This window comes from Brachyistius frenatus, unplaced genomic scaffold (assembly GCF_029030835.1).
Source record: "Brachyistius frenatus isolate BFR_SWC_R1_liver_20210118 unplaced genomic scaffold, ASM2903083v1 Contig_47, whole genome shotgun sequence".
Lineage (NCBI taxonomy): Eukaryota > Metazoa > Chordata > Actinopteri > Embiotocidae > Brachyistius > Brachyistius frenatus.
Window position 1 is genome coordinate 1,076,915 of NW_027210646.1, and position 27,188 is coordinate 1,104,102.

Below are 27,188 nucleotides of genomic sequence, written 5' to 3' on the forward strand. Positions count from 1 at the left end.
TATACGGTACACGTGGTATAATTTATAACTACTCCTGAGTCCTCACAGGAAGGGCACGCCACACCGGTGGAAACATTATTAATAATATACAGTCCTTAATATAAACTACAAAAAATATCACCTAAAAAAAAAAAAAAAAATCTAAAGTTTTAATGCCGTCTGAAATGACTGAAAAAAAACAACGAATAGAATATCTAATTAAAACAATTCTATTGGCTCTAATTTGATAAAGTTATTTCGCATAAGGTCAGGAAATTAGAAAAATAAATTGTTGACATCCTTTGCAATGTCCTTCATGTTTTGATTAGGAAGAGCGTCAGGTGCATGTTCAACATTGCAAACATTAAAATGTATGTCAAATTCATGTAACTTAACATGTAATTATTTATAGTTGTTTGTGAACCAGCTGAGTTGCTAAATCAAATATTAGCACCACAAAGACCATCGACCACAAACAGCACAAATCAAACACAACATGCTTCCTCTATTAAACTAGAAAAGCAAATATTGTCTGGCAGGTAACTTAAATTCAGTGCATTTTGGGGAGTAGCCTATGCTGCTTAATAGGATAAAAAAAAAAAATGTTTTAGACTTCATCTGTTTATCACTAATGTGTGTTCACTATTGTTCTTGTCATGATTTTCTGCAGCATCTGCAGCACTGAACAAACTAAGCCAGACTACATCAGGAGACCAGATGTAGAACGTTTATTAAATAAACACACCCGCATACTGAAATGTCATATAAGGTGTGGCATTGTCCCTTTTATACACGTGATTTATTTTCCATGAAGCTAGCAAGAAAAAAATGCTGTCTGTCCTCATACGATGCAGAAACAGGTACTGAAAGAGACAAGTGGTTTCAGCAGATTGTGTCGAGCGTGTTTTTGAAAGCACTGTTGAGTCCACGCAGGGCATTTGTCTGTATCTTATGTAAAATGAATGGTTCCTACATAAAAAAAAACTAGAGCGATTTAAATGCATATGAAAGTCAGTATTTTTTTTTTTTTTTTGAGAGGGCCAAAAATTCCCAAGACATCCAAAACAAAATCCTTGTTGATCAACTCTTGTGGAGCTCAAGTGGGATTCTCAAAGAGGCAATTGTTGAGCTCACTTTGAACCTCCTCGTGCTTCGCCGGACTAAGTGTTTTTTTTTTTTTACAAGACTTGCCCGAGTACAAGGGTTCATAGGACAGAACAAGCTGGCAGACACTGATAATAGAGAGGCACAAAGAGGGAACTGTCAAAGCCCTCATATATTACTCTCAAACAATGACAGACTCTGTGCTTCCAAAGCACGAACGCTGTTTACCTACAGTACTTCTGTATTTCAAAGCATTCACCCATATTAGTGACAGAAAAAACCCATCTCAAGACTGACCCAGCTGGCCAGCAGCCAGAAAGAGCATTTTTGTATCAGGAGACTGGCTGTGCACGCATGATCACAAAATTCCACTTTGTTTATTTCATTTTTTGTTTACCTGTTCTGCTGAAATTGTTTCTTGAATTATTGCTATTGCACAAACTCAGTTTGAATCAACTCTCATGCAAGCATTGTGCTGACATGTCTGTTAAGGATTGACGCCTTCAGCCGCTGTCAGCAGGCCTATCCAAAGTAAAGATCTTAGGTGTTACAGTAATGACAGTGCAATGTGGAATGAGGACAACATTAACCCTGCGTTACAAAAAGTTGGAGGTGAGAACTATCAATGGCAGGTCTGGCCCAGACTGGGACCACACCCTGAATAAATAAAATTACACTTTCCCACAAGGACATCAGGTTAAGGTAACAACATTAAAGCCTCAGTGCAACACAAACTGATTAAAGTCTACCCAGGACCTTGTGCAAGTGTTTATTTTGAAGGTATGTTGGTAGAATTCCTTCCAGAGGTGTCATTTCCACTGGCATGGAGTTGAATGGAAGTCATAAGAGGCAGACACAGTGGCGTACTTGTCAGACCGGTGTTGGATGTGGGTGTGGACTCAGAGCACATAAGAGCCTGATGGGGTAACATTAACCGCACACTGTGTGGGTCGGCTCGGCGGGGCACAGGGGTTGGATTTTTCCTACAAAGGACAAGCAGAAAAGTTCACCGGTTGGAATATTTCTTGTCACATAACCGACTTGGGAAGGAGAAGGGGATATTTAGCACTGCACCTGGTGATTTATTTGGACTGAAATCAGAATGGAGGCTAATGGCACAGCTGGAAAACACGGTGAGTTCAGTGATAGCGCACAAATTCACAGCATTTGAATTGAAGAGCAGGGTTTGTTGTAGTGTTTTCTATCTATGTAATTAAGTGAAACGGGGTCTATTTAGTTTACTCATGTTCATGTCCTGAACCAAACCCCTGTTACATACATGTAATATGTAAATAGACCTGAACAAATATCAACCAATGGGAGCTTATTTTTAAACAAGGGGAAATGTGAAAACAATCAATGCTTTGAAATATGAGAATTTGTATTTGTGGTTTTCGATTATCAGAGAAATACTTGCTAATTTTCTGTTCCTCCTTGGTTGCTTTTTGTTTTCTTGTGTAGAAAATCTGCCTCTCAGATTGGAGTGGTGGCCCTGGTTTTGTTAGTTGACATTTTTCTGTTGCCATAGGGAAATACCATGTTTCATGTATCAGGAGAATATTGAAGGTATGTGCAAGTGACACAATCTAATTTTTCACTGTAATTTCTAACCTGAGCCAGAGCCAGAAGGTCTGTACTGTCTAACAGTGATCAGTGAGCTGCACAGATTTTAAAGAATGAGCTGTTGTATATTCTGTCCTTGTAGATACTAAAACATTTTTGTTTTGATGTAGGCTATTTAATTAAAAACACGTTTCAACCAGGCACGGGGCAAACTAATCTCGTTGGCACTTTCATTTCTTTCGTAAGGTGGCGCTATTTCACATCTCATTAGTTCTCTCGGATGGAAAAACATGAATCTTATCGCACTCCTAATTAATTGTGTTTGGGGACAGATACAGTAGCTTCTGCAGCGGAGTCCACACGGAAAAGAAAGTGTTTGTCACGAAAAGGTTACCTCGGAGCATAAATGTATTTAAAGTCATAATGTAGCATCATTCATGGTTTTTTTTTTTTTTTTTTTTTTAAGTAACTGGAAAATCATCCTTGGGATGGGACTAAAAAAAAGACTGACAGTGTTTTCAGTGAAAGTGTCGAAAATAAGTGGGTCATTGAAGCCAATCAAAGATCTTTAACACCTAATAAGAAGACTAAATGTGAGACAAACCACACAGACCTTCCCCTCCCCGTAGTGAAATGTATTTTCCAAAATACACACCACTGGACGAGTCACCGCTGAACGGAAGATAGCGGCTGTAACAGATGAGTTTAGACCCGCCCCAGGAGGGAGCACTACGGTACGTGCTGCCTGCTTCTCTTCCACACCGAGCAGATTAAACACCGACTGGATATAATCATTAAAAACTCACACACACACACACACACACACAAAAAGTTACTTCGCAATGTCTTGTTTACATAAACGTCCCAAAAGAACGAAATCCGAGGAGCTGGCTTTGCAGGAGCAGCTGAAAAAAGTTGCGCAGGAGAATGGAAAACGCCTTGGTGAGTCCTCCAAAGGTGCTAAATGTGCCTGAGCTTTACGAGCTTTACGTACGGGACGCGCGCCTTCATTATTTTGCCAACATAGACAGGGGCGCGCGCAGACAATGGCAATGTTTGAATGACCTGACTTTTGGGAAGATGTTCATCTTGGCAGCACAAATCACTGAACACATGTAATCGTGCAATAGAAGTCCTCTGTTAAAAGTAAACATACGTGCAGTGCTTTGACACTGTGCATTAAAGGAGGCTTTATGGAGTTTTCCTTCTTGCCTGCAGCGGTGAATTCTTTCTTTCTGCCACGATGACAACTCGGGGCAGCTGCAGTGGTGTTGACAATGACATACCATAATGTGTCTTTCAAACGAAGGGACAAAACCACCGGATGGCGCATTAACCTGAGAAAAGCTTGATGAACGGAGGGGAAATCCTCTGTGGTGTCATTCAGGCTCTCGTTTTTACCCCTTTGAGACACCGGGACAGTTTCCTGAAACTGAGATGATACACAGTAGTAAACATAAAGCTGTCATAAACTGAACGAGGCCATTAGTCGAGAATATATGAGGGAAATTCAATTCGTTTCACACTTCATTTCATATAGAAACAACGTTGTGCAGTGGCTTGTTTATTTTTGTCAGCTGGCTCATTTGGCATCAGTTCATAGGGTGTGAGATAAATGAAGCATTCAAATGCCACATCCTACAGGTCTTATTAGGAATGTAAATGTTTGAACTGCTCAGGTGTGCTATGTAAATTAGTGGTTTTCCATTGTGATTGCTTGGTTCAACAGCTCCTTTTGTTTTAACTTGATCTTTCGTAATTTATTCGGAAAATGTGTAGTTAAAGGCAGAGAAATGTGTTGTATCCAAACACAGAACACTAGCGCCCTCTCAGCTGCAAAGTATGTCAACCCTAATCATTACCTCATGCCTCGTAGGCATCCCTCCCTGTCACTTCACCATTTTCTGGGATCGTCATGCTCTCGCTTGCCTCTCAGGGTGTACTCAGTACACCGTGATTCTAAGATCACTTCATCTAAAACTGATTACGCTGCAAAACAAAATGACTCACATGCACGATTTGAGAAGAGCTGTGAATAAGAAACATATTTGTGACCGCTTTCTTAACATAAGGTCGGTGGGTGACCAAAAACATGCCGCTCTCCTACACGGTAAAGTAGATTACAAGAAAAAAGGCTGGACAAAAAAGTAAGAAGGAGCCGCCTCATACTGACGGAGTTAAACCCTGAAGTGGAGGCGGTGTTGGAGTTCTTCAGCTGCGCTGCCCAGTCCTCCTCCCCGCCTGCAGCGAGGCCAGATTCATAAACAACCTCTGTGAGCTTGTGGTGCAATCTGGGAAAAAGAAATGTCTGCAATGTTGCGATCCTGCCCACGACAAGCTCCCAACTGAGTTGTACTTCATGTAGCTGTCCTCAAATGCCCTTCAGTTAGGATGACATTATTCTAATTATTGGTCAAGGAGTGCTCTGTATCACATTTAATAAATCAATGAAAGCCTGTGTGCATGGAGCGGTGTACAAAGTGCAGTCCCACCCACATGCACTGACTAACACTTGCATTGCTTCACAAATATCTGCACACATGGGGGAAAAACAAAATTAAGTAAATATATTTTTGCCAACGTTGTGCTTATTATGGTTTATCACACCCTTCTAAGAAAGCCAGAATCAGCAAACCGCTGCGTGACAAGACACCAACGCCTTCCTCTGAAAAGTCTGAAACACTGCGCAGTGCACTTTAGAGCTGAGTAGTTGTCCTAATTCAATAATATTTCCTAATAAACAACTGTTGGTTTAAGTCTTTTATGGGTTAAAAAAAAAAAAAAAAAAAAAAAATAGAGAAAATCAGCAGACATCTACTTCAGATACATGTCAATTTGCTTTATGGGTCAGCTGAGCTTATGAAACTTGTGTGACTGTCCCTTCTGTCCACACTCCTGCAGGTTTGGAGGGAGACGCAGATCTCCAGTTCCTGTTGGTCGGCGGGCAGCTGTTCAAGATTCGCTCAAGCTCCTGGAAGAAACTGCGCTTCTACAAACTGCAGGAGGACTGCAGGACCTTGTGGCATGAGTCTAAGAAAACATTTAAACGAAACCAGACCTGTGAGTGTCTTGAGATCGTTTTGTGAGAGAGAATGATGGGTTTTATTTATAGTATGTGCAAAAATGGGAAAAGTTTGATAAAAGTTCTGCGCTACAGATTCTATAAGTTATTTTACTTGGGCTCCATCCCACTGTCGCTTTGACCTGCACACCCTTTTGCTATTATTGTGTCGACAAAGAGCTCTTCTTTCAGATCTTAACAATAGCTTCTTGACACACAAACACACCCTTCAAATCCTACTCACGGTGGAGAGTATGTGAGAGGTGGCGGTGGAATGGAAATGGGTCACGCAGATACTGTGGTGTGGCCGAAGTCAAACTGAAAAACTCAAGTGTGAATCCTGTGTGTGAGATTATTGTCCTTTGATTTCTGGTTCAGTGATTCACTGTCAGGGTGTGAATGTATAGTGTGCCGTGTGTTCTCTGGGGCTCGGCTATCAGGTTTCTCTCTCATCACAGCCTCAGCGTCTGCCACCAGGGCTGGTAGCCTCGGCCCCGAGCCCGAGCCTTGAACAAGTACTGACAGTTATGTGCCTTATTTTTTCCTCACACAGACAGGCTGTTTTCTAACATGACCATACTTGCTTGGAGATGAGCCTTATGGGTTCACAGGCATTTCCTTGTTTACGGAAATAAGCTGAATGTTTTATTGCTTTCCTGTGGGCCTTAGCAAGCCACAATTACCAGTCAGCTCTAAAGAGCTTTGGTTAAGGTAAGACATGTGTGGGAGGACAGCACGGGTTGTTTTCAAACACTTTTTGTTGGAATTCATCAAGTAGAATTTATTGGCTTTAAAAACACAAAGTTATAGCAGAGGTATAACACAGTCTGTTTGTCCACAATGTATTTCTAGCGCTACTTTAGTTTATATTTTTTGCTCAACACATTTCACTCGCTGTCCATGCCGGATGAGGGATCCCTCTCCTGTAGAGTTTTTCTTCATTCAAATTGAAAGTCTAAGTTTAGAGGTTCACATGTTCATGTCTTGAAGCCAAATCTTTTCTGGCCTTCAGAAGTAAAATGAACTTGACTCAGGTAAGGAGGGCTAGATATTAATTTTCAATATCACTGCTGATAACAATATGTTTTTCTACATCTCAGTTTTCCAATCCAGTTTTTCCAAATAAACATGTTTGAACTCCTTCTTTCATTTGAAAATATGCCAAAAAACCTTCCCATAATTATAAAACAAAATATATACGTGCAGATTAGGAAACATCTGATTAAAGAATGAATAAGGATGCATAAAACAGTATCTGATCATCCAATGCCAGCTTTGGACATTTTCCATTATTTAATGCTTTGGACAGGAGCTGCAACTGTCAGTTATTTGTTTTATCCATCACATTACAAAAAGCAATTAAAAAAAAAAAATCCCCATCTTAATTTTTCTCAAAGCCCAAGATAAAATAATATTTTTTTTGTTTTATCTAAAGATATTGACTTTATTATCATAGCAAACCACAGAAAGTAGGAAATCGTCACATTTTAAAAGCCTGAAAAAGTGATTTTCATTAAAACATTTTAGCTTTAAAAATCCAAATATTTTTCTATTAATTTTAATGTCAATCAAGTAGTCATCTAATTGTCTACTCACAATAATGATTTTTTTTTTTTACACCCAGTCCAACATACATATAATGGTTGTAAATCACCCATAATCTATGTGACAGAAATCATCCAGTCCTGCTTATTTCTAATTAGTTCCAATAGAATGTAAAGCTCTATTCTATTGATCTGTCTTTTCTTTTTCAATGGCATCCAGTGTTTATCATTCCCACAGACTATCTGCATTTTTTACACACACGTTCACACACAGTCACACACTGCCAGGGTCATATGAGATAGATGTCGTACATGTTGTGTAGATACTGCAACTCCTGAGACACTCCCACTTTTAATCTACTGTCAGCTGTCTTTGTGTAAAAGAGATGAAGGCCGTGGTTAGTAAACTATCTTGTCCAAACACTAATAATAGTTGCAGACTTATCAGATCAGAATTTGACTTAACAATACTCGCGGGCTCATATTCAAAAAAATCTAACACATAGGATAAGTAGGTGGTTTCTGTTTCCGTTCATTCCTCAAAATGTACGTTAATTTCCCACTTCACTTTAAGGTCTTTCTGTAGGCAACAAGAAGCTCAATATTAACCTGAAGGTTAAGTTTGTAGACACATTGACATGACTAACTAACCGTCTAACTGCGGAATCTGGTCTGTTTCTTCCCCTCGGAGAAAAGAGTTTTACAAACAGCAGCATGGACCTTTTCGGGACGGCACAATACTCTCTTTGTTGCACAATTACTTCTGGTATTCAAGCAATGCCTGCGTGACACGGATGACATGACTTGGACATTGTGGTCAGTCTCTCCAGATGGAATTCTCTGAAACTGCTCCAAATTCACAACCTCTGCGCTCTCTTGTGTTTTATTGGGGTTGATGTGTGCGCACAGATTAAACCAACACTCCCCTTCTGGTGAGCGCTTTAGAGGTATTTTGTTTATCCAGCAGTCAGCTGAGGCTGCACTTGAACAATTTGGGTGTTTTTCCCCACATCGCCTCCTCAGGGATTTTTTTTTTTTTTTTTCCCTTAAACTAGTCTGACCTTTAGATCGTTTGTGATTCTCAGAGAAGCCATTGTTGCTCTTCTTTAAACTCTCTATCCTTCTGATGTAAAGGGTAGAAACGCTGTGATTGTAGCCCAGCTATGACATATGGCCTCCTGGCTAAGCCTGTAGTCTTTGGCGTTTTGTTACGCGGGCGGTTGTTGCCATTTAGCGTGATTACTTCATGCATGGTAGTGCATGCTCTTCCGTGCATTAAGCTGCTCGACAATGGAGCTGGCCCCAATGTAAGGGCTGCAACAGGCTGTGTGTGTGCAAGAGACCTTCAGTATATGTTGTCTTTGTGTGGGTGATAAAACCAAATACATTCAGGCCTAAGAATTTGGTTATCGTAGTATTTTATGAGTGCATGTGTTGCCCGTGTGTGAGGCCAGATTGCATCAAACTGTTGTAAAGTGCAGTAATCAAATCTCTGTGGAATGTGTTTGGGTTGAATCCAAGAACTTAAAGAGTTCAGCAGATAATAACAAACTGTTAGCGAGACCATCTCTGAGGCCTCAAAGGCATGTTAAACATTAAGACTTTTCAGGCTAAATTCAGTTACTGATAAAACAGATTCTGTAATGAGTGTGGCAGCTGGACATTAAAAAGGAAAGAAGTCTGGTAAACGAATTCACCCATTTTTTTTGAGCATCTTCTTTAGCAAAATCACAAAAACAAGAAGAAAATATCTGTCGGTGTAATGAATAAATAAGTAAAGTCTGTATACAATTAGAGCTGCAATAATTCAGATTTTTATTTCATTCATGGATTAAAGGACAATTTATTTGCTGTGTTGAGCATTTTAGCATCTTTCAGCTCATTGTTTTGGCCTTATTGCCTGCAATGTTACTGTTGTGGTTCACTCTAACCGGTTTTGAGCCACAAGCAGCTTTTTCCAGTTAGGAAGCTCTGATTAACCGACTGGTCACACGACCTGCCAAGAACCAGAGCAGACAGACAAAGTTAGTGATGAACTGGTGAACACAGTGGAGACAGAACTTTTTTTTTTCCCAAGAGTTGGTGAAGACCGAAGCAAACCTAAAAGGTCTTACACTCATCAGGTGGCCAAAAAAACAACAACATTTGAACACATTAACCACAACTACTTAGATTTTGTTTATGTTGTCCTTTAACTGTTTCACTGCACCCAAGTAGCCAAACTCATTCCTTTCTGCTCAAGATTACAACTTTTTAGTTCACACAAAAAACGTCAATAATGTCAGACGTGTTCAAAGGCTGTTGTTAAGGAATTCCATGTTTTTTTTGCTGTAGACATGCGGTTGAAGCCCATTGAAGCGATCTGTCACACAGAAACGAAAGCCTTCCTTCCTGTTGATAAGATGTAGAAACAATTTCTGTTGTAACCGCGTGGACAACATGTCTGCTGCCACAAGATACTGACTTTTCTAAGAAAGGACTGTGAGAACGAATAACTGTGACTAAGGTTGTAATAGTTATTGACAGTTATTAACACTGCGGATCATGTAGCTGCCATTCAATTAGGAACACATTCACACACTTTTTAATATCATCTTTGGAGAAGAGTATTTTTTACCAAACCAACTTCGTGGGACACCTCAGGGAACAGAATTTCTTACAACCACCCTGTTCTCTCCTAACAGTCTGCGTCGATGACATCGAATCGGTGCGCAAGGGCCGTCAGTCTGAGGGGCTTAAAAAACACACTGACCCCAGTGTTGAAGATCAGTGCTTCTCCGTCATCTTCAAGGGCCGCAAGAAGAATCTCGACCTGATGGCAAACACAGGGGACGAGGCCAATCGGTGGGTGAACAGCCTGGAGAAGGTCATCAACAACATGCGCAACCTCAGTCGCCAACAGAAGAGTGAACAGTATCCTTAACGAAGTCTTATGAAGGGAAATGTGTTTGCATAGAAGGTTTTTTTTCTGTTTTTTCGTGCAAAACAAATCCTTACATATAAATTCCAGCTGGATTATCAACTGCATGCGTAAAGCAGACAAGAACGAGGACAACAAGATGACTCTGAAGGAGCTGAAGCACTTCCTGCGACAGATCAACGTTGAGGTCGACGACACCTACGCAGAGGACATTTTTAAGGTGAGCCCGCAACAGAAAACTCATCACTGAGCCATGGTGTCCAGTACATTTACTTTTTAAGATCGAGATGTTATCCATAAAATCTGCAGTCTATCTCTGGTTGATTGAATGTCTCATTGTGTTGCACAGAAATGTGACAAGTCTAATTCCGGTTCCCTGGAAGGCTCAGAGATCCAGCACTTCTACAACCTACTGACACACCGCGAGGAGATAGATGTGATTTACGGGAAATACGCCCAAACGGGGGGCCAGATGAGCACCAGAGACCTGCTGAACTTCCTGCTGAGCGAGCAGCAGGAGCAGGCGACTACGGAGGACGCCCACAAGCTGATTGAGAAATACGAGGTGGACGAAACAGGTAAAGTCAAAACAGGATCATCGGTCTGAAAGATATTATCAGAGCTTTAACTCCGCTCTGTAGCTCATCTGCCACTTATCATCATATTCATCACGTGTGTTTGTCCTCACATCCTCACAGCAAAGCAGAAGAAGCACATGACCAAAGATGGCTTTCTGATGTATATGCACCACGAGGACGGCTCCATCCTCAACCCCGCCTACAAAAACATGTATCAGGACATGAGCCAGCCCCTCAACCATTACTACATCTCCTCCTCACACAACACATACCTGATGGAAGACCAGCTCAAAGGGCCCAGCAGCACCGAGGCCTACATAAAGTAACTATTTTCACAGACGTAACGTTAACTGAAGGGAGCAGAGCGGCTGATGAGATTATTGTTAAGTAAAAAGCAGGTTGACAGTGAACTTTTTCACGCATCATTTTTCTGGCTCCTGTGCTTTATATTATATTTTTAACCAGACAGTCGAATCGGGAACTTAAAGAATGTTTTTCACATTCCTGTTTGCATTTCCGTTGCATCTAAATGACAGGGGATTTTGGCAAATTAGACTTAGAAGGAAGTTTGCTTTCTCCTGCGCTCTTGCATTTTACACTAGTAGTGTACAATATTTTATAACCTCAGTAATTTCACAAGGAATTAAAATACTTTATACCAACAAAATAGTTTGTGGGATTTCTTAAGCTGAATTTCCACTGATGGTATTGACTCTCCTCGACTTGACTCTACTTGCTTTTGCTATCATGTACTTTTCCGGATTTCATTTTCCACAAAGGATAGTAACCTCTCAAACTGGAGTCGTTACAGCAACATTGCCTGAAACCCCAGTGAGGTCATCTTCAAAATCAACAACAACAAAATGGCCATTTGCTTTTACAATACAACAATCCACAAATACAAAAATTTAAATTTTTTTCTTCCGAATGTCTGAGGAAGCATTTATCTATCTGTGCAACCAGCTGCTTCCAGTTATGAACAGAATGCACCTTTCTTTAGAGGTGAAAACCTAAAGTTTGGTTCAGCTGGCTTTGAACCTCAACGGACATAAAATAAATGACCAAATAAATGAGTCGAGCCGAGCCGGTAAAGTTAGTGGAAAATGGGCTATAAAGTACTATCTAAGGGGCAGGGACTTTTAAAATGTAAGCAAAGTTCCAGAGTGTCTTTGATGTAAAAAGGCCAAGATTGATTTCTGTGGTGTTCAACTGGTCATGAATGTTTTCCGTCCTTGCAGAGCGCTGATGAAGAGTTGCCGCTGTGTGGAGCTGGACTGTTGGGATGGGGCTAACGGAGAGCCTGTTATTTATCATGGCTACACACTCACTTCCAAAGTGCTCTTCAGAGACGTCATCAAAGCCATCAAAGACTACGCCTTCAAAGTACGTGAGATACTGCATTACCTGTGTGACGGGATGTAACAGACTGCTAATGTTACTGATTGCATTTAAATTCCCGCCCTTCGGTCTCACTCACACAATCAGAACAGGAAATGTTCTGGACTCTACCTTCAACTTGTTTCCTTTGTTTTCCAGACGTCTGACTACCCGGTGATTCTGTCCCTGGAGAACCACTGCACAGTGGACCAACAGAAGCTCATGGCCCATCACTTGATCTCTATCCTGGGTGACGCTTTGGTTACCAAGCCTCTGGGCAACACCATGCCCTTTAACTTCCCCTCACCTGAGGTGTGTCATCTTTATTCTGAACCCAAGACACATACATTATATTGACTGTGAAAATGTTGTGTAAAATAAGCACCAAAGGAAATCCAGACCTTAAAAATTCCTCCTCTGAAATTAATAAATCTCCCAGATTTTTCACTTCCCTGTTTACTTTAATCTGACTGTTAAAGTTGTCTGGGAAAGGAAGCTAATGAGATTAAAGTACAATCCATCCTCATTATGTGAGCAACAAAAACACCACTGACACATAATCAAAACAACATCAATCTTGAGCTCCATCTCCTCCTCCATGTGCTGCTAACTGGTTGGCTTGTCTCACTTAAGGAGTTGTTGCTAATTAACTAATGAGTTGCTCAAATCTGATCGTTAGTCTCAGCAGTGTGCATGAAAACACCTCGTTTGATCAGAGAAGGAGTTGATGAGTGGAGTTTATTATGTACAGGGTTTAGTGTTTGTTTACTCGTATCCACAGATCAATTTATAATTGTTTAATCCGTGCTACATTTCTCAGATATTTAAAACGATCTTTCCCTTCTTTTCTGCTTTTCCTTGTTGTTGTTTTTTTATTCAGTGTCATTCAGGGCTTCTTGTTCCATTTCAGTCTTTTCTCGTATTAGATTTTTAAAACCCTAATGTCGCTGTTAGCTTTGAAAGTACGTGTGACTTGGAAAATTCTACAAGATTAACTGAAAATAGCCCTCGCTACTGGGAGAGACATAAAGAGAAACATTTTTTTAACTGTGCCCCCCTTAGGGTCAAATGCCTGTGAAGGAAAGTTTAATTATACATTACAGAACTGTTTCCTTTCTGTCAGTGGTTGTTCTTTGGCATGCGGTACTGGTAATTAGTCACGCCCACTTACCAATGCCTGTAATGGCATAAAATAAAAAATATGCTTCTTTGCAATTAGCAATGATGTGTCCTGTTACTGCACATTGAGCTACGTATCTCAAGTTTTAGAAATTGCACAACAATGAAAACATACTTTGTCTGTCTTTGCGCAGGAGTTGAAGGGCAAGTTCCTAATCAAGGGAAAACGACTGAACAAACTGGACGCACTCTACACTAATAACAACACCATAGAGGAGGACACGGTGTCTGAGGAGGATGAGGCTGCAGATTGTAAGGAGAATGGCCAAAAAGCAAAGCCAAAGGTGAGTCAAAAGTTTCTTACTCAAATTTGTTGGGGGGAAATTTTAAAAACTACATTTTGTTTCAAATGTTATGTTTTTTGGTGTACTCTCGCTTTTCAGAAATCAAAGATCAAACTTGCCAAACCGCTCTCAGACATCGTCATCTACTGTAAGAGTGTCCATTTTAACGGCTTTGAACACGCCAAAGACAACCAGGCCTTCTATGAAATGTCGTCCCTCAAGGAGAGTAAAGCATTCAACCTGGCTGATACCTCAGGTACACACTGCATATTACTGACATGTATAAAGTTTGACCAAAAACAGGATTTCCCATGTGCAAAGTGTGTTTGTTAAAGCATAAGTGTTTTAAACGCGTTCCCATAGCTACTGCCTTCATCCATCACAACATGGACAAACTGAGTAGGATCTACCCTGCTGGCTCCAGAACCGACTCGTCCAACTATAACCCAGTGCCCATGTGGAACGTTGGCTGCCAGATAGGTATGTTCCCTGTCTATGTTGAAGTGCAGCTATTATCCCATTAAATACAAAGTAAAAGTTTCACACCCTCTTCACTCTGACTTTGTTTTTAGTGGCGTTGAACTTCCAGACTCCCTCTAAGGAGATGCACCTGAACCAGGGACGGTTCTTGCCGAATGGTGCTTGTGGCTACATCCTGAAACCTGAATTTCAGAGAAGTCTGTCCTCCCAGTTTGATCCCAACACACTTACCAAAGGGCCGTGGCTGAAGCGGAAGATCTTTCATGTCATGGTGGGAGTTTAACCCTAAAATACAGGTTTTTTTTGTTGGAGTTGAAGGTGCCCTGTGGAGTTTTCTTTAAACAAACAAAGTTCTGTTTACATTTAGTATTATTCATTAAGAAGCTTTGAGTGTGTTTCTCTAGGGCCTAACAAACATGTTAAACAATCACCAAACATTTGCAAAGATGACTTTTTGGAAAAGAATTGAAACCTGCCTTGTTAATATCTGTTGTTTTCTAACTCACAGTGGGGAAGTATTTTCAGAAGTACCCAGATCTTTAAATTGCCATACCGCAGTGTACAACAAGTAAAATTCATGCATTCAAAACTTTACCTTTTACGGTAAAACTACGAAAGTATTGGCATGAAAATATACTTTAGAAATAAAAATAAATGTAGTCATTATGCAAAAATTGCCCATTTCTGAGTATATTTATACAATATTATTGTATTATAATTATTGATGCAACTTCGTGTACCCATGTAATACATTTAGCTGACGCTTTTATCCAAAGCGACTTACAACACACCGATGGTACACCATCGGGAGCAATTTTTTTATTGTATTTTAGTGTCGTGTTTTATGTTCACTATATTTTGTATTAATAATCCAAATTTGCAAAGTACCAGTAACGTTTAAAATAAATATAATGGATTATTAGTTATGTGCTTGTGCACATACAAGAAAGCAACAAGAAAAACATTGCTCCATCGTGCTAGTGGTAAAAATGTAGTCCTAATTTGGAAGATTGTAACTTTCACAGCTCTACTGGCTCGTTGTCTGACTCTGTTCGTGTTTTCTTTGTGCCCTTTTGGAGGCCAGGTTCAGATTATTATGAGTTTAATGTTACTAGCCGCCAGCGAAAAAGTAGGCACATAATGGAATCAGGCTTGTCACGCTGTGCCTCCTGGGTAATGTAGTTTACTCAAGGCCATTGCAAATCTCCCAGGTAACCTGATATGGAGAGGGCAGATGAGAGTACCAGCAGATTGAGAGAAATGCTGCTGCGCAAAAAAAAAAACGTCACGGTACGCCGAACATTAAAATGCGGGTAGCCCACTGTGTACAGTTGCGTACTTCGAGCTCTGGTTTTAGTGTGTAAATAGAAAAGCATTCTGACATCTGATGAGATCTGATTTTATTCTGTGTCTGGATTGTTACTTGACCAGATGTTATTGTCTGCCAATACAACAGGTGATCTCGGCTCAGCAGCTACCGAAACTCAACAAGGACAAAAACAAGTCTATCGTTGACCCTCTGGTGAGAGTGGAGATCTACGGTGTCCCAGCAGACAATGCCAGCAAGGAGACACACCACATTGAAAACAACGGTGAGCATCACACACCTATAGTGTCCATGCACAGATGTTTCCAGCTCTCCTCAAAGCAAATAATTATATATATATATATATATATATATATATATATTTTTTTATGAGATTCATTATCTGAACAATAATCCATCCCTGCAGGGTTCAACCCGATGTGGAACAAAAGCTTCCAGTTTGACATCCACGTCCCAGAGCTGGCCATGTTGCGATTTGTGGTGGAGGACCATGACTCAACATCCCAGAATGATCGTATCGGCCAGTACTGTCTACCAGTCACCAGTGCACAGAACGGTAAGGAAGTCCAACAGAGTGAGCTGGAGTAAGCACGGGGAAACAAGTCTTCAAGGCCACATTAACAACAACAATCATTCTGGACCAAGAGTTTAATCATTGAAATAAATACCATGATTGAAAGAAGTAGACCTATTAAAGTCGATTTGAAGATAAGACAAAATATACAGCATTTTCTGGTTTTAATACTCAAGCTTTCTTTGTTGCAGAGCATTATCCCTCTTTTTACTCTTTACTTCTTCTTCTTTATAAACTACAAAAGCTCTGAATTTTCTGACGGTTAAATCACATGACTTCAGTTGTTGCCATTGTTGCCATAAGACAGTGCATGAACTTCTGACTCTCATTTGCTGACAAAGCCAAACCTTACTTCCTTATTTCCAGGTTATCGCCACGTCCCACTGCATACCAAGAGAGGTGACGTCATCTGCTCTGCTGGACTGTTTGTGCATCTCATGCTCCTGGACGCCCAGTAAAATCACATGTGGAAAAAAAATGTTGTCCAGTTTTAAAGCTAAATAGCAAAACTCTCATCAACACATCTCCATGGAGAAAACTTCCAGGCATTTGCCCAAACAACAGCTGCTTTCTCTCAGCTGTCTGTGAAACTTTCTGTCTTTGTATAATTTTTGCTTTTAAACGCGGTTTGGTTGAGAACTCCTGAAGTGTGACAAAACAAGAATTAATGAAAATGTTTATGAAAGAGCAGTGAATGACGGGTGCAGGACGTTATTTAAAGAAAGTCAATAAATGTATTTGCCATAATGCATAGAAATAAAATAATTAATGTGAGTTTTGTGTGAATTCCATCTGAAGACATACTGTCTGTGTCATTTCTGAATAGTACTTTAAGTTTTATAAATCACACTTGTGTAAACAAGTTTGTTTTTTTTAAATCAAGAAACACATCTGATTTGGTTTTGTGTTTTTTTTTTCTTTACCTGACTGTCATCTGTCTACTACAAGTATTTATATTTATACTTCCTCAGTTTTAATGCCATAATGATGTTGATCACAGGTACTGTGGCAACAGTATGAACGGTATGCCATCAAAAGGTGAATGTTGTGTCCATAGAGAGATCCATGTGTTTGTACGTGTGCTTTGTGTCGTTCATGGCGAGAGATGACGGCTCATCAATGTTGTAAATATGATTTTCATTTCTTTCAAACAGACTAAAAATAACCTCCATTTGTTTAGACTGTTGATATGAAGATATGACGAAACTACTGTTTATGAATCTCATTAAAACGTAATAAAACATAATTCACTTTCTCAAGCATGTTGTCTCAATGTTCTATTATTTTTTTCATGTGATGTTCAACAGCTGTTTTTCTGTGACAAACTCATGACTGTGGCTTCAGTATGTCATGTCACTCACAAAATTCACATCAGCACCTGTTCTCAAATAAAACCACTTCCCGAGTCCCTGATTGAAGGTTTTCTGTATTTATTCATGATATAAGTGATTCAGACATTGCATATATGATAGTAAAATACTAAGAAAACTTGATCATAGCACAATCAGCATAAAACATTTGAAAATATAGATAAATATAAAGCACACTTATTAAAAATAATCTTAAAAGAAAAGTGAGTCATGTCCTTGACATAATTTTATTACCACAATCATGTTGATAAGCTAAATATATCCAACATTTGTAATCACAATAACTTGGCTGATGGTTAAAAATATTGTCAGAAAGTTGTTGTTTTTTAAAAATCCCCAAATCCCAGTCCTGCATTACTTTCCTCACAACAGCTAATAAACCAGTCTGGTTTACGAACAAATTCCTCAGTATTGCATCAGTCTTCTGTGTGATTCAACAGACAATCTTTCTCAGAAAAGTCCTGCTTTTTTCTTCAAGTCATTCTGACGCCACTTTGGCAGGCGCAGGAAGTCTGCGCGAGTTGAGCCCAGCACGCTCTCAAAATCCAGATCGGACAAGTAGTCCTGCAACCAGAGCACAGAGGATGGAGAACAGTTAGGCTGACCTCTACTGTACACAGTGTGTCATTACTTCAGGGTACATTATGGGATGCTGGGCCTCTGGGCACAGACAAGTGAAAGTATCCCCATCTCTTTGAGGCTGTTTTGTGTCTTTCTCTATCATTTTGTGTCTTTTTGAGGTGGTTTTGTGTCTCTTTGTTGTCATTTTGTGTCTTTCTCTAGCATTTTGTGGCTCTTTGAGGCTGTTTTGTGTCTCTTTCTGGTGAAGCAGAACTCTCCTGTGCTGCTGTTAGTTCAAAATCTCCAGCTGAACTTCAATATTTAGTTCAGCGTGGACATGAAGAGAGGTTGTCACTCTTCTGCCCAAACAGTACAGTAGGTACCGCACTATGCAAAATGTTGCTTAAAACCATTAAATAAGAGTCTGTCTACATAAAGCACATCCAATTTAAATAGCTGTAGTGTCAGGATGCGTTTACAGGATCGGATTTGGTTGGATTCATGCTTCCTTCAATTAAGAACCATCTCCAGAATCAAACCCATACTGTCACACTCTGACCTGGAAAAAGTCATTCATGCACTCATTTTCTCTCGACTCGATTACTGCAACTCCCTCCTTTCTGGCATAAACCAAAAATCGATCTCCCACCTCCAACTAGTCCAGAATGCAGCAGCCAGGCTTCTTACTGGTCTTAACAGACGACATCACATTACTCCAGTTCTGGCCTCTCTCCACTGGCTCCCGGTTGGTTTTAGAATTGATTTTAAGATTTTGTTGATCACTTTTAAGGCCCGCCTGGGTCTGGCCCCGAGCTACATTATTGAAATGTTAGCCCCATATGAGCCAACTCGCAGCCTTAGATCCTCTGGTGGGGCCCTTCTGGCCGTTCCAAAGTCGAGGCTTAAATCAAAGGGTGACCGTGCTTTTTGTCATTAGGGCCCCTCGACTTTGGAACGACCTACCTGAGGAGATAAGGCTTGCAGAATCATTAACTTCTTTTAAATCACTCCTTAAAACCCATTTTTATTGAATTGCTTTTAAGTGATGTCGTCCTTTTATGCAGTTCTTTTGTTCCCCTGTTTTTGTTTGTTTATTTTATTCATTTATTCATTTGTTTGTTTTCTATTCTATTTGCTGGTTTTGGTTATTTGTTTGGTTTTGTTGTATTCATTACCTTTATGGTATGGTCTTTTTTGCCTCCTGTTTTCTTAAATGTTTACCGGTATTGACGTTATGTACGACTATGCTTTGCTTCTCTGTAGAGCACTTTGTAAACTTTGTTTTTAAAGGTGCTATATAAATAAAGTTATTATTATTATTATTATTATTATTATTATTATTATTATTATTATTATTATTATTATTACACCCACCTCTCTCTGGCTGGGGTCCACTCCCTGCGGTAGGTCACTGGGAGACTTGTTGATGATGAGCTCCGGGTCCAGATACGTCTCAGACCCCTCAGCTGGGTCGGACGGAAGGAAACTAGAGGAGGAAGACGGGTTCAGGGACTCATAGATCGGGGACCTTTTGTAGGACGGGCTGTCGGCAGTAGAGGGTCTGGGGGACTTGGGGGACATGGGGGACATGGGGGACATATCACCTCCATGGACCCTGTAGACCGGAGGAGTGCTCACGGGCCCCCCTGGAGCCCTGTAACCACCCCCACCCACCCCAGCAGGACTCTTTTTCAAATAAGTGTTGTTGAGGTCCTGCAGACATGAGAGATAAGCGTCAGAGATCATATTTTGATGCATTTTTACACAACATTAGTAGAAAACATGTGAACTGTGAAGACTTATTGACATTATGCATTAAAACAGTGACATTAGGTTATTATTACATCAATGATATTAGTGTGTTTAGTCAATTCGTGTAAGGATTAGTGTTAGTCAATCACTTACTACAGTGATCTGTGAGAGAGATGCTGGATCACTCAGCTTTTTTTTCATCTCCTCATAGGAGTTTCCTCCCTGTTGAGAAGATCAATTGAACCAGGGTTGAGAATTAGTAAGCATGCAGAGTCCTCTTCATCTTCAAACAATCCATTAAATCATCCACTGTGCCTGCATGGTCTTCCTAATATCTGAGAGGACTCATTCAAACAAGAGCACTATTCATGTGATATTTATGTTTTTTTTGTGTTTTTTTTTTTAATAATCAGAACACAGGCATGTTGATGTCATGGAAATTTGTAATGCCTTGATCACGTTGTATTAGTCTATTAATAATTCTCCCTTTTAATGTCTCCCAGGGAGATCAAAGAGGGACTACCAAACTCACGCTCCACTTATGAGGATCCCATGCATTGAACCAGCCAGTGAACGTGGCCGGCTCTCGTCCCTGTTTGACAAAGGCGACCGGTGTGTCGGGGTCGCGGCCCGCTGGGTGGGTCATCAGGTATTCTTGAGCGCTGTTCCACGCCTCTTTGGTCTCATGCTGGTTGGCTGAGTTTCCAACCCACAAGAAAAGCTGAGGAGATTCAAAAGAAAGAAAGAAGGAAAAAGAAATGGATAAAATTAACTAATTACTCTTATTCACATGAAAATACACATAGTGTAACTTTACTACATATAAGAGTAGATAGATAGATAGATAGATAGATAGATAGATAGATAGATAGATAGATAGATAGATAGATAGATAGATAGATAGATAGATAGATAGATAGATAGATAGATAGATAGATAGATAGATAGATAGATAGATAGATAGATAGATAGATAGATAGATAGATAGATAGATAGATAGATAGATAGATAGATAGATAGATAGATAGATAGATAGATAGATAGATAGATAGATAGATAGATAGATAGATAGATAGAGACTGACTTTCATGATCCCATGAGGGCAAATTATTGTGTTACAGCAGCCAAAATAGGATAAAACAGATTAAGAATAAAAAGCAATACCAATTAACCAGAGATAGTAAAATATAAAATAAGGCAGAGTCAGAAATAACAGTCTGCAGGTAGTTCACATACGATGGTGCAACAGTATTATATTAACCTTCTACACAGAGGGATGCTGTTATGTAATGTAATATTAATCATCGTGACTGCAGAATGAGTCTGTTGAAGAATGAAGTCCGCTATCTCTGAAGTGTGTTATGTGATGGACTGTCCATGATGCACAGCAGTTTTGGTCAAAGGTGAGCAATCGTATAGTGTTTGTGCAGTGGGCAGATCTCCTGTATCCGTCCTTGTGGTTACAGTTGCTATTTATTTCCGTAGCGTATTGTGCAGATTATTTTTCACAGTTTACTGTATAAAACAATCCATTTTTGTGCAGCCAAAAATCTTCTTTTAAGTAATTTTTATATTTTTATACATTAAAAAAAAGGAGAAAATTTCTAAAGTTAAGTGTCTTATTCTTGTCTCATTTCAAGACATTTTTTAATTTCACTTCTTTTACTTTACACTTTGCTGATGACACCACTGTATTTATAGATGATACAGTTGGTTTAGCTAATCAGGGGATAACAGCTAGCTTGTCTCTGTTGTGAATATGAATTTTTGTGCCAATGTAAAAAACAAGTTAGCGTTTCAATAAGTTAGCTTTAAAAAGTGGTTTTATTACCTTCAAACTGGTTTTTTTACATTGGCACAAAAATTCATATATGAAATGAAGTTGCGTTATTTTTCCCGCTGCTGCCCCCCATTGTAAGTCTTCATCCTGAACTTATCTAACTGTGTTCTGGTGTCAGACTATAAGCAGCAGACAGATAAAAGACTGTTACTGATTATCACATTCCTCATGGTAAGAGGGAGGCCCGTACAGAGGATGTATTTCTGCCTGCGTCTACAGAAATCCACACCAGAGTCTGACTGACTTCAGCTCCTTCGACCTCTCACCTCCTCCCAGGTGTCCAGCAGCATGACATCCTCCTCGTCCAGGTCACACTGGGCGAAATCATCCACCTCGGTCATCCTAAACCTACCCGTCTGATTGGAGCATTCAAAGAGGCGAGGACTGTGACGCGGCACCTCCCTCTCCAGTCTGAAATCACAACGACTGCATAATCTTCTGTTTTTTTGCGGGGGCGTGTGCATGCTGCATTTCATTGGCTTCAGATAACATTGGGCATATTCCACTGACCTTAATATAAAAATAATCCATGCAGATTTAAATTTAATCTTATTAGTGGTTCAAAATATGATTAAGGGGCCTTTTGGCCGAATTGTGAGGTCCTTGTTAACGGGTTATTATGATGGGTATTTTTTGCTTTCATGCAACATGGCCTAATAAATACCAAGGCCTGGGTTGAGTGCTCATAATTGTAAACATCTGGCCGCTGAAGTGTTGCTTAAATCCTAAACAGCCAGGAGTATTGTTCTGAAAGAGTTTAAAAATCTCCAGAGATTTCTGTCACAACATCTCCTTGATAGCATAAAACCCGAATTCAAAATCTGAATCAGAGGTCTGTGTTTACCTCTTGTCACTGGCATAGGGGGCCTTTCCTCCCAAAGCTATCCAGAATTCAGATGGCTCCTGGCCTTCCATCACCACCAGCTTGTCCTGCCTGGACAACACATCAGATATGGCTCTCGCCATCACCCTCTCATCCCCACTGCAGCCCTGGCGACAGACAGCAAACAAACATGGATGTGTGACAGTGCCGACACAGAAATGCATTCTTTGAAAGAGGTTCATGTGAAGCTTCTGCAGCCTGCGACACCCCTCCATACCAATATACATACCTTTCCATACCACAAGTAGCAGACCTTGACAGTCTTCAACAAGAACACGTCGTTGGTGTTGAGAGAAGAGGCCCTTGCCAGCACCTCAGTGGCCTTAGTGTTCAGCTCAGTCGTCCCTTTCACCTGGAAGAGCCTGACATCGCTCTCGGGATTAAACACACTAGAACGACCTATGCCTCCCTTTAGACACACGTACAAGCAGACACACACAGATAAAGTTTGTAGAAATCTGCACTCACAAAAAGATTCCAATTTATTTCAACTTTTATTAAATGCTTTTCCATGTCCATTCATTTTTGTACGAGATGTTGCTGGAACACTTTCTATTGGAGAAGTGGGGACATGAAGTGCAGCAATAATTTCTCAAGTTTTATGTTATAATTGGCAGCAGAATATGAACCTTTTTTGTTGTTGTTGTTATCCAGCAAAATTAAATGTTAAAGTGTTAAAATTGCACCTCAAAGATGATGAGTTTGCCTTTAAACATGGCCAGGAAGTGGCGAGGCTCCTTTCCCATGACCACTCGGACCTGCACCGGGGCGCCATTGTACTTGTTATCAAGAATGACAGCCTGGTAGGCACACGCCTGTGATCTCATCCTGAGTGGAATGACGTCCCTGATTGAGGACAGACATAAAATCATGTTAATACAAAGAGGTTTGTTAGAGAGGGGGAGAGAGAGAAAAAGGAAATTGTGATGATACCGACCTGCCACATGTAGAGGATGTACTGCTGCTGGTATGATCTTTGATATGAATACAGCACCAAGTAGCAGTCGCCTCCGTAAAACTGTCCGTACGTGCTTGGATTTACTTCAGCCAGTTCCGATTTCTCAATGCGCCACACCTGAGACACAGTTTGAAGAAATCTTAAACATTCATGGGTTTTCTTTCTCATTTGGACTGTTGACACTAAAATTCAGAAGTTCATCTGGTCAGTGTGTTTGTCTGTATTTTTACACCATACTGTGTGTTTCTGCATTTTATTTTGCACCTGAACATCTCCAGAAGCATCATCCACCATGTGATGCTGCGCTGCCAGTTCAGGACGTGCGTGGAGTTCCATCACATCAAACTTCACCTGGTCAACCTTAGCTGTGTGGAAACCCAAAGTGTTCATATTATCATCATTAATAAATATAATTAAACACACAGACAAAATATGAATTAACCATGAAATTCGGAAAGTGAAAAACAGCTGGAATTTGTTTTAAGAAAAAAAAGAAAAGCTGTCTGATGTGCGTAGAGCAACAGATCTGTAGAGGTTACCTATCTTTCCGACGTTGTGGGTGGTACCCAGACCCTGAATTTGCCCTTTATCGCTCCAGGATTTAAACAAGTGCTTAAACATTGCCGACTCTCCTCCCTCATTCATCACCTCCACACAGGTGCTGGATGGGTAGTTCTTGGCTTTAATGTAGCCCTAGTAGAAAAGATGAATCGACAAAAGGTGGTGGTGAAAAACACCCCTGAATGCTAATAAAAAGAGATTGTGTTAATCCCTCTGAAACTCAATAAATTGAACTTGATTATCCTGGCAAAACAAAACCACTAAAATGAATATATAATTTTTTAACATCAGAAAAACAAGTTTTAACTAAAATACACACATTTAACTTGTTATTTATTGACCTGAAGAGTAACAGTGAGAACTATTAAGAAGTATTTGTATTTCAGCATTCACTATACTCACCACTGCCCTGTTCAGAGCTTCTTTTCGCTCCACCTTGGAGGCGTGTTTGCCTTTCCACACCATCACATTCGAGCCTCTCTGGTCTACCATGTAACAGTCCTGACACACAGAGAAAAGAAACAATGAGATAGGACTCATTTCCGTTAATAGCAGCATCTCAGAGACATGTTTGAATGATAAAAGCCAGTTACAGAGGAGTGCAGCAGATCTTGTGTTAGAGGCTGCGTGGCCACTTCTTGAACCACTAGATTCCCGCTGTTTTCAAAAACACTGAGGAGAGAAGTGAGAAACAAAACAGTCAATGATATCATCAAATAGCCAAAAAGAAATTTGTTATTTACTTGATGACTATAGTGTTCTTACTGGTAGAGCCTGACATTGTTGTTCTGCCCATGGTCAGGTACGTCGTCACTAGTGGCCGCCTTTATCTGCGCAGGCTTTTGGCCGAGCACAGTCGTCATGATTTTCATCAGGTCCGGTGAGTCCCGCTCCTCTCCTCCTTCCACGACACCGATCTGAGCACGACCTCCTCTCTCCCTGTCCCGGATGTCCTGAGCCAACAAGACTGCCTGGAAATCAGAGGAGACAAGAACAGACGTGAATGAAACTTCTCCCAAAATTAGTCTTTTATCATTTAGCTTGATATTTTCTTTAGTGAGACCAAATTCAGAAATACAGAAAATAGTCAACATGACTTTTTGCGTAATATTTACTATTTATTTTATGCGTAATACTTAAATACAATATTTGCTCTGATGCTGTCTAGACATGTTCCAAAACATATGAAATATGTTCAAAAAAATAAAATTTCAACACCGAGAAACCTTAAAATTACATCCAGTCACTCCCTTTATGAATAATAATGTAAAAAATGTACTCCTTGACCAACATCCTTTTCATACTTTTAAGTATCTTTTATCTTTTACTTTTCGGTACATTGAATCTTGAATGCAGGACGTTTACTTGTAATTAAATAATTTTAACTTGTTACTGCGTTTATTTCAGCATAAGATCTGAGTTCTTCTTGAAGCACTGCTCCTCGCAGCCAATCAGTGCAGAGGATTACCTTGAGCCTCTCTCTCCTGTTGCTCTGGGGGCCGTTCCACTGCACTATGGCCTTCCCCATATCCAGAAGAAATATATCTCCATTGTTAAAGCTGCTCCACGACATATCCACCTGCACAGAAACACGCGAACGTAGTGGAGAGTTATCCAATCATTTCCCTTTACTATACTGTCCTAGAAAATAGAGTAATTAAATACAACACAGTTGAAGCACTCCTCAGGCAATTAACACCTATGTTGACAGCTTTGACAACAAGCCACGCCATAATTTGTTTAAGAAGGAGTGCCAACGCCCCTCGTAGCGCGACCGTGCGAAGCCTGTGATAGCAGCAGCGGGAGGTATTGGGAATGCAGCATTAAACCCCGTCATAACCCTTTATATTCCACTCTGCATACCTCTGTTGCTGTGACATGCTTCCTCCCCTTGACATGCAGCAATCGCAGGACATTGTAGACGTTCGTGTCAACATGTTGAAAACCTGAAGCCACTCCACCCTTCTTGTAGCTACGGAGAGATCAGTGTACATTACCAAAGTTCAAAGGTAATAAAACATGAAAGCCAGACACTCAAAGAGGAATAAACAGAGAAGGCTGAGAGGTTTGTCGTTTTATTAATTTAGAAATTTCTGTAACCATTAAAGGTTGAAGGTTAATGGGCTGTGCAAGAGAAAACAAAGTTTGTCTTTACTAATCTTGTGTAAGTTTATTTTGTGTCATAATCATTTCATACAGAGGGATTAGTGAAGATTACAGCACAAAGTGAGTGTGTGTGCGAGACTCCTTCCCCTGAGTTGGTCACCAGCCCGCTTTTCTTTTTTTCCCACATACTAACTAGTCCTATTCTATGACTCACATCAGGCCATTTTTGAAGTAGCTCCTGAAGCGTGGTGACTCGCAGCCCTGCACCTCCCTGTACTGCACCGGACTCCCACCCAGGTGCTCGTCCAGCTGAGTGACGTAGATGGCAGCGGCGCCTTGCTCATCCTGAGAGGAGGTGTTTCCTATCCAATAGTGGACATCGGATGACTGGGCCGAGCCCCTGCTCTGCCTTATCTGGTGATAAAGAGACGCAGATTTGAGATTCAAACATGTGCACATGGAACCAAGGCAAAAAAAATAAATCACATGGCTTATTATTGCCAAGCCTCCTTATTGACTCTCGTGAAATCAGGCAGTATTGTACTCACATATAGAACAATGTAACAGTCTCCCTCGAAAAAGTTACCAAATCCATTGGCTGGAACAGGAACCATTTGCATTTTCTGAATAGAGAAAACCACACCTTCAACCTCAAAGGAAATATTTCAGCATGCCACACCTGAAGCCCAGCAGTGTGACCAATAATACCAACATGGACAGTAATGTGTATAATGTTTGTTTTATAGCTGACTCACATTGATGGTCCAGACCTGCAGGCCTGGCTTTTGCTTGATGTTTTTAAAAGCATCGTGATTGTTATCATTCATCATTCTGCTGAACTGAAACAGACACAAACATAAAGTAAAATACAGACAAAGCACACAATTGCATACTGAAATACACATATTTGCGAGTGTTTCTGATTTACAAAACAAGAAGGACATTTAATGTATGCAAGCAGTTAAAGGAAAAGTTAGCAGAACTAGAATATCTGTACTCTAACCATTAAAATGATGGTTAAGTGGTGGGAACATGAGTACATGTATTGACACAGTGTACTTAAGTCCAATTCTTTCATTTTACTTGACATTTTAATTGATTACTACAAGTTGTATTTTTAACACTGTATCATTATTTAAAAGCTTGACTTATTAACAGATGAAGATTGTAAATACAAAAATTGGTAT

General features: G+C 40.2%; 2 protein-coding genes across 3 annotated transcripts; one reads left to right on the forward strand and one right to left on the reverse strand.

Moving 5' to 3' along the window:
- Positions 1 to 1,999: 1,999 nt before the first annotated feature.
- Positions 2,000 to 17,383, forward strand: plcd1a (phospholipase C, delta 1a). Of its 2 annotated transcripts, none has more exons than XM_069703531.1 (15): positions 2,000 to 2,216; positions 5,548 to 5,706; positions 9,936 to 10,164; positions 10,262 to 10,391; positions 10,521 to 10,749; positions 10,870 to 11,071; positions 11,988 to 12,132; positions 12,286 to 12,438; positions 13,440 to 13,589; positions 13,689 to 13,845; positions 13,953 to 14,069; positions 14,162 to 14,340; positions 15,526 to 15,661; positions 15,803 to 15,952; positions 16,337 to 17,383. In XM_069703531.1, exons 1-15 carry the CDS (start codon positions 2,186 to 2,188, stop codon positions 16,426 to 16,428), a joined length of 2,259 nt encoding a protein of 752 aa, XP_069559632.1. In that variant the 5' UTR covers positions 2,000 to 2,185; the 3' UTR covers positions 16,429 to 17,383. The 2 variants fall into 2 exon arrangements, with proteins under 2 accessions (XP_069559632.1, XP_069559631.1); XM_069703530.1 differs by lacking the exon at positions 2,000 to 2,216 and adding an exon at positions 3,387 to 3,588.
- A 177-nt stretch (positions 17,384 to 17,560) lies between these two features.
- vill (villin-like) lies at positions 17,561 to 26,828 on the reverse strand. Its single transcript, XM_069703458.1, is given in 21 exon segments — positions 17,561 to 17,904; positions 19,276 to 19,367; positions 19,572 to 19,614; positions 19,807 to 19,875; positions 20,186 to 20,374; positions 21,760 to 21,904; positions 22,338 to 22,483; positions 22,606 to 22,785; positions 23,063 to 23,191; positions 23,193 to 23,222; positions 23,314 to 23,451; positions 23,599 to 23,699; positions 23,874 to 24,027; positions 24,298 to 24,396; positions 24,489 to 24,567; positions 24,661 to 24,866; positions 25,364 to 25,474; positions 25,759 to 25,867; positions 26,216 to 26,415; positions 26,550 to 26,624; positions 26,757 to 26,828. Coding segments are annotated over 21 exon segments (2,481 nt in total). The 3' UTR covers positions 17,561 to 17,790.
- Between the last annotated feature and the right edge of the window lie 360 nt (positions 26,829 to 27,188).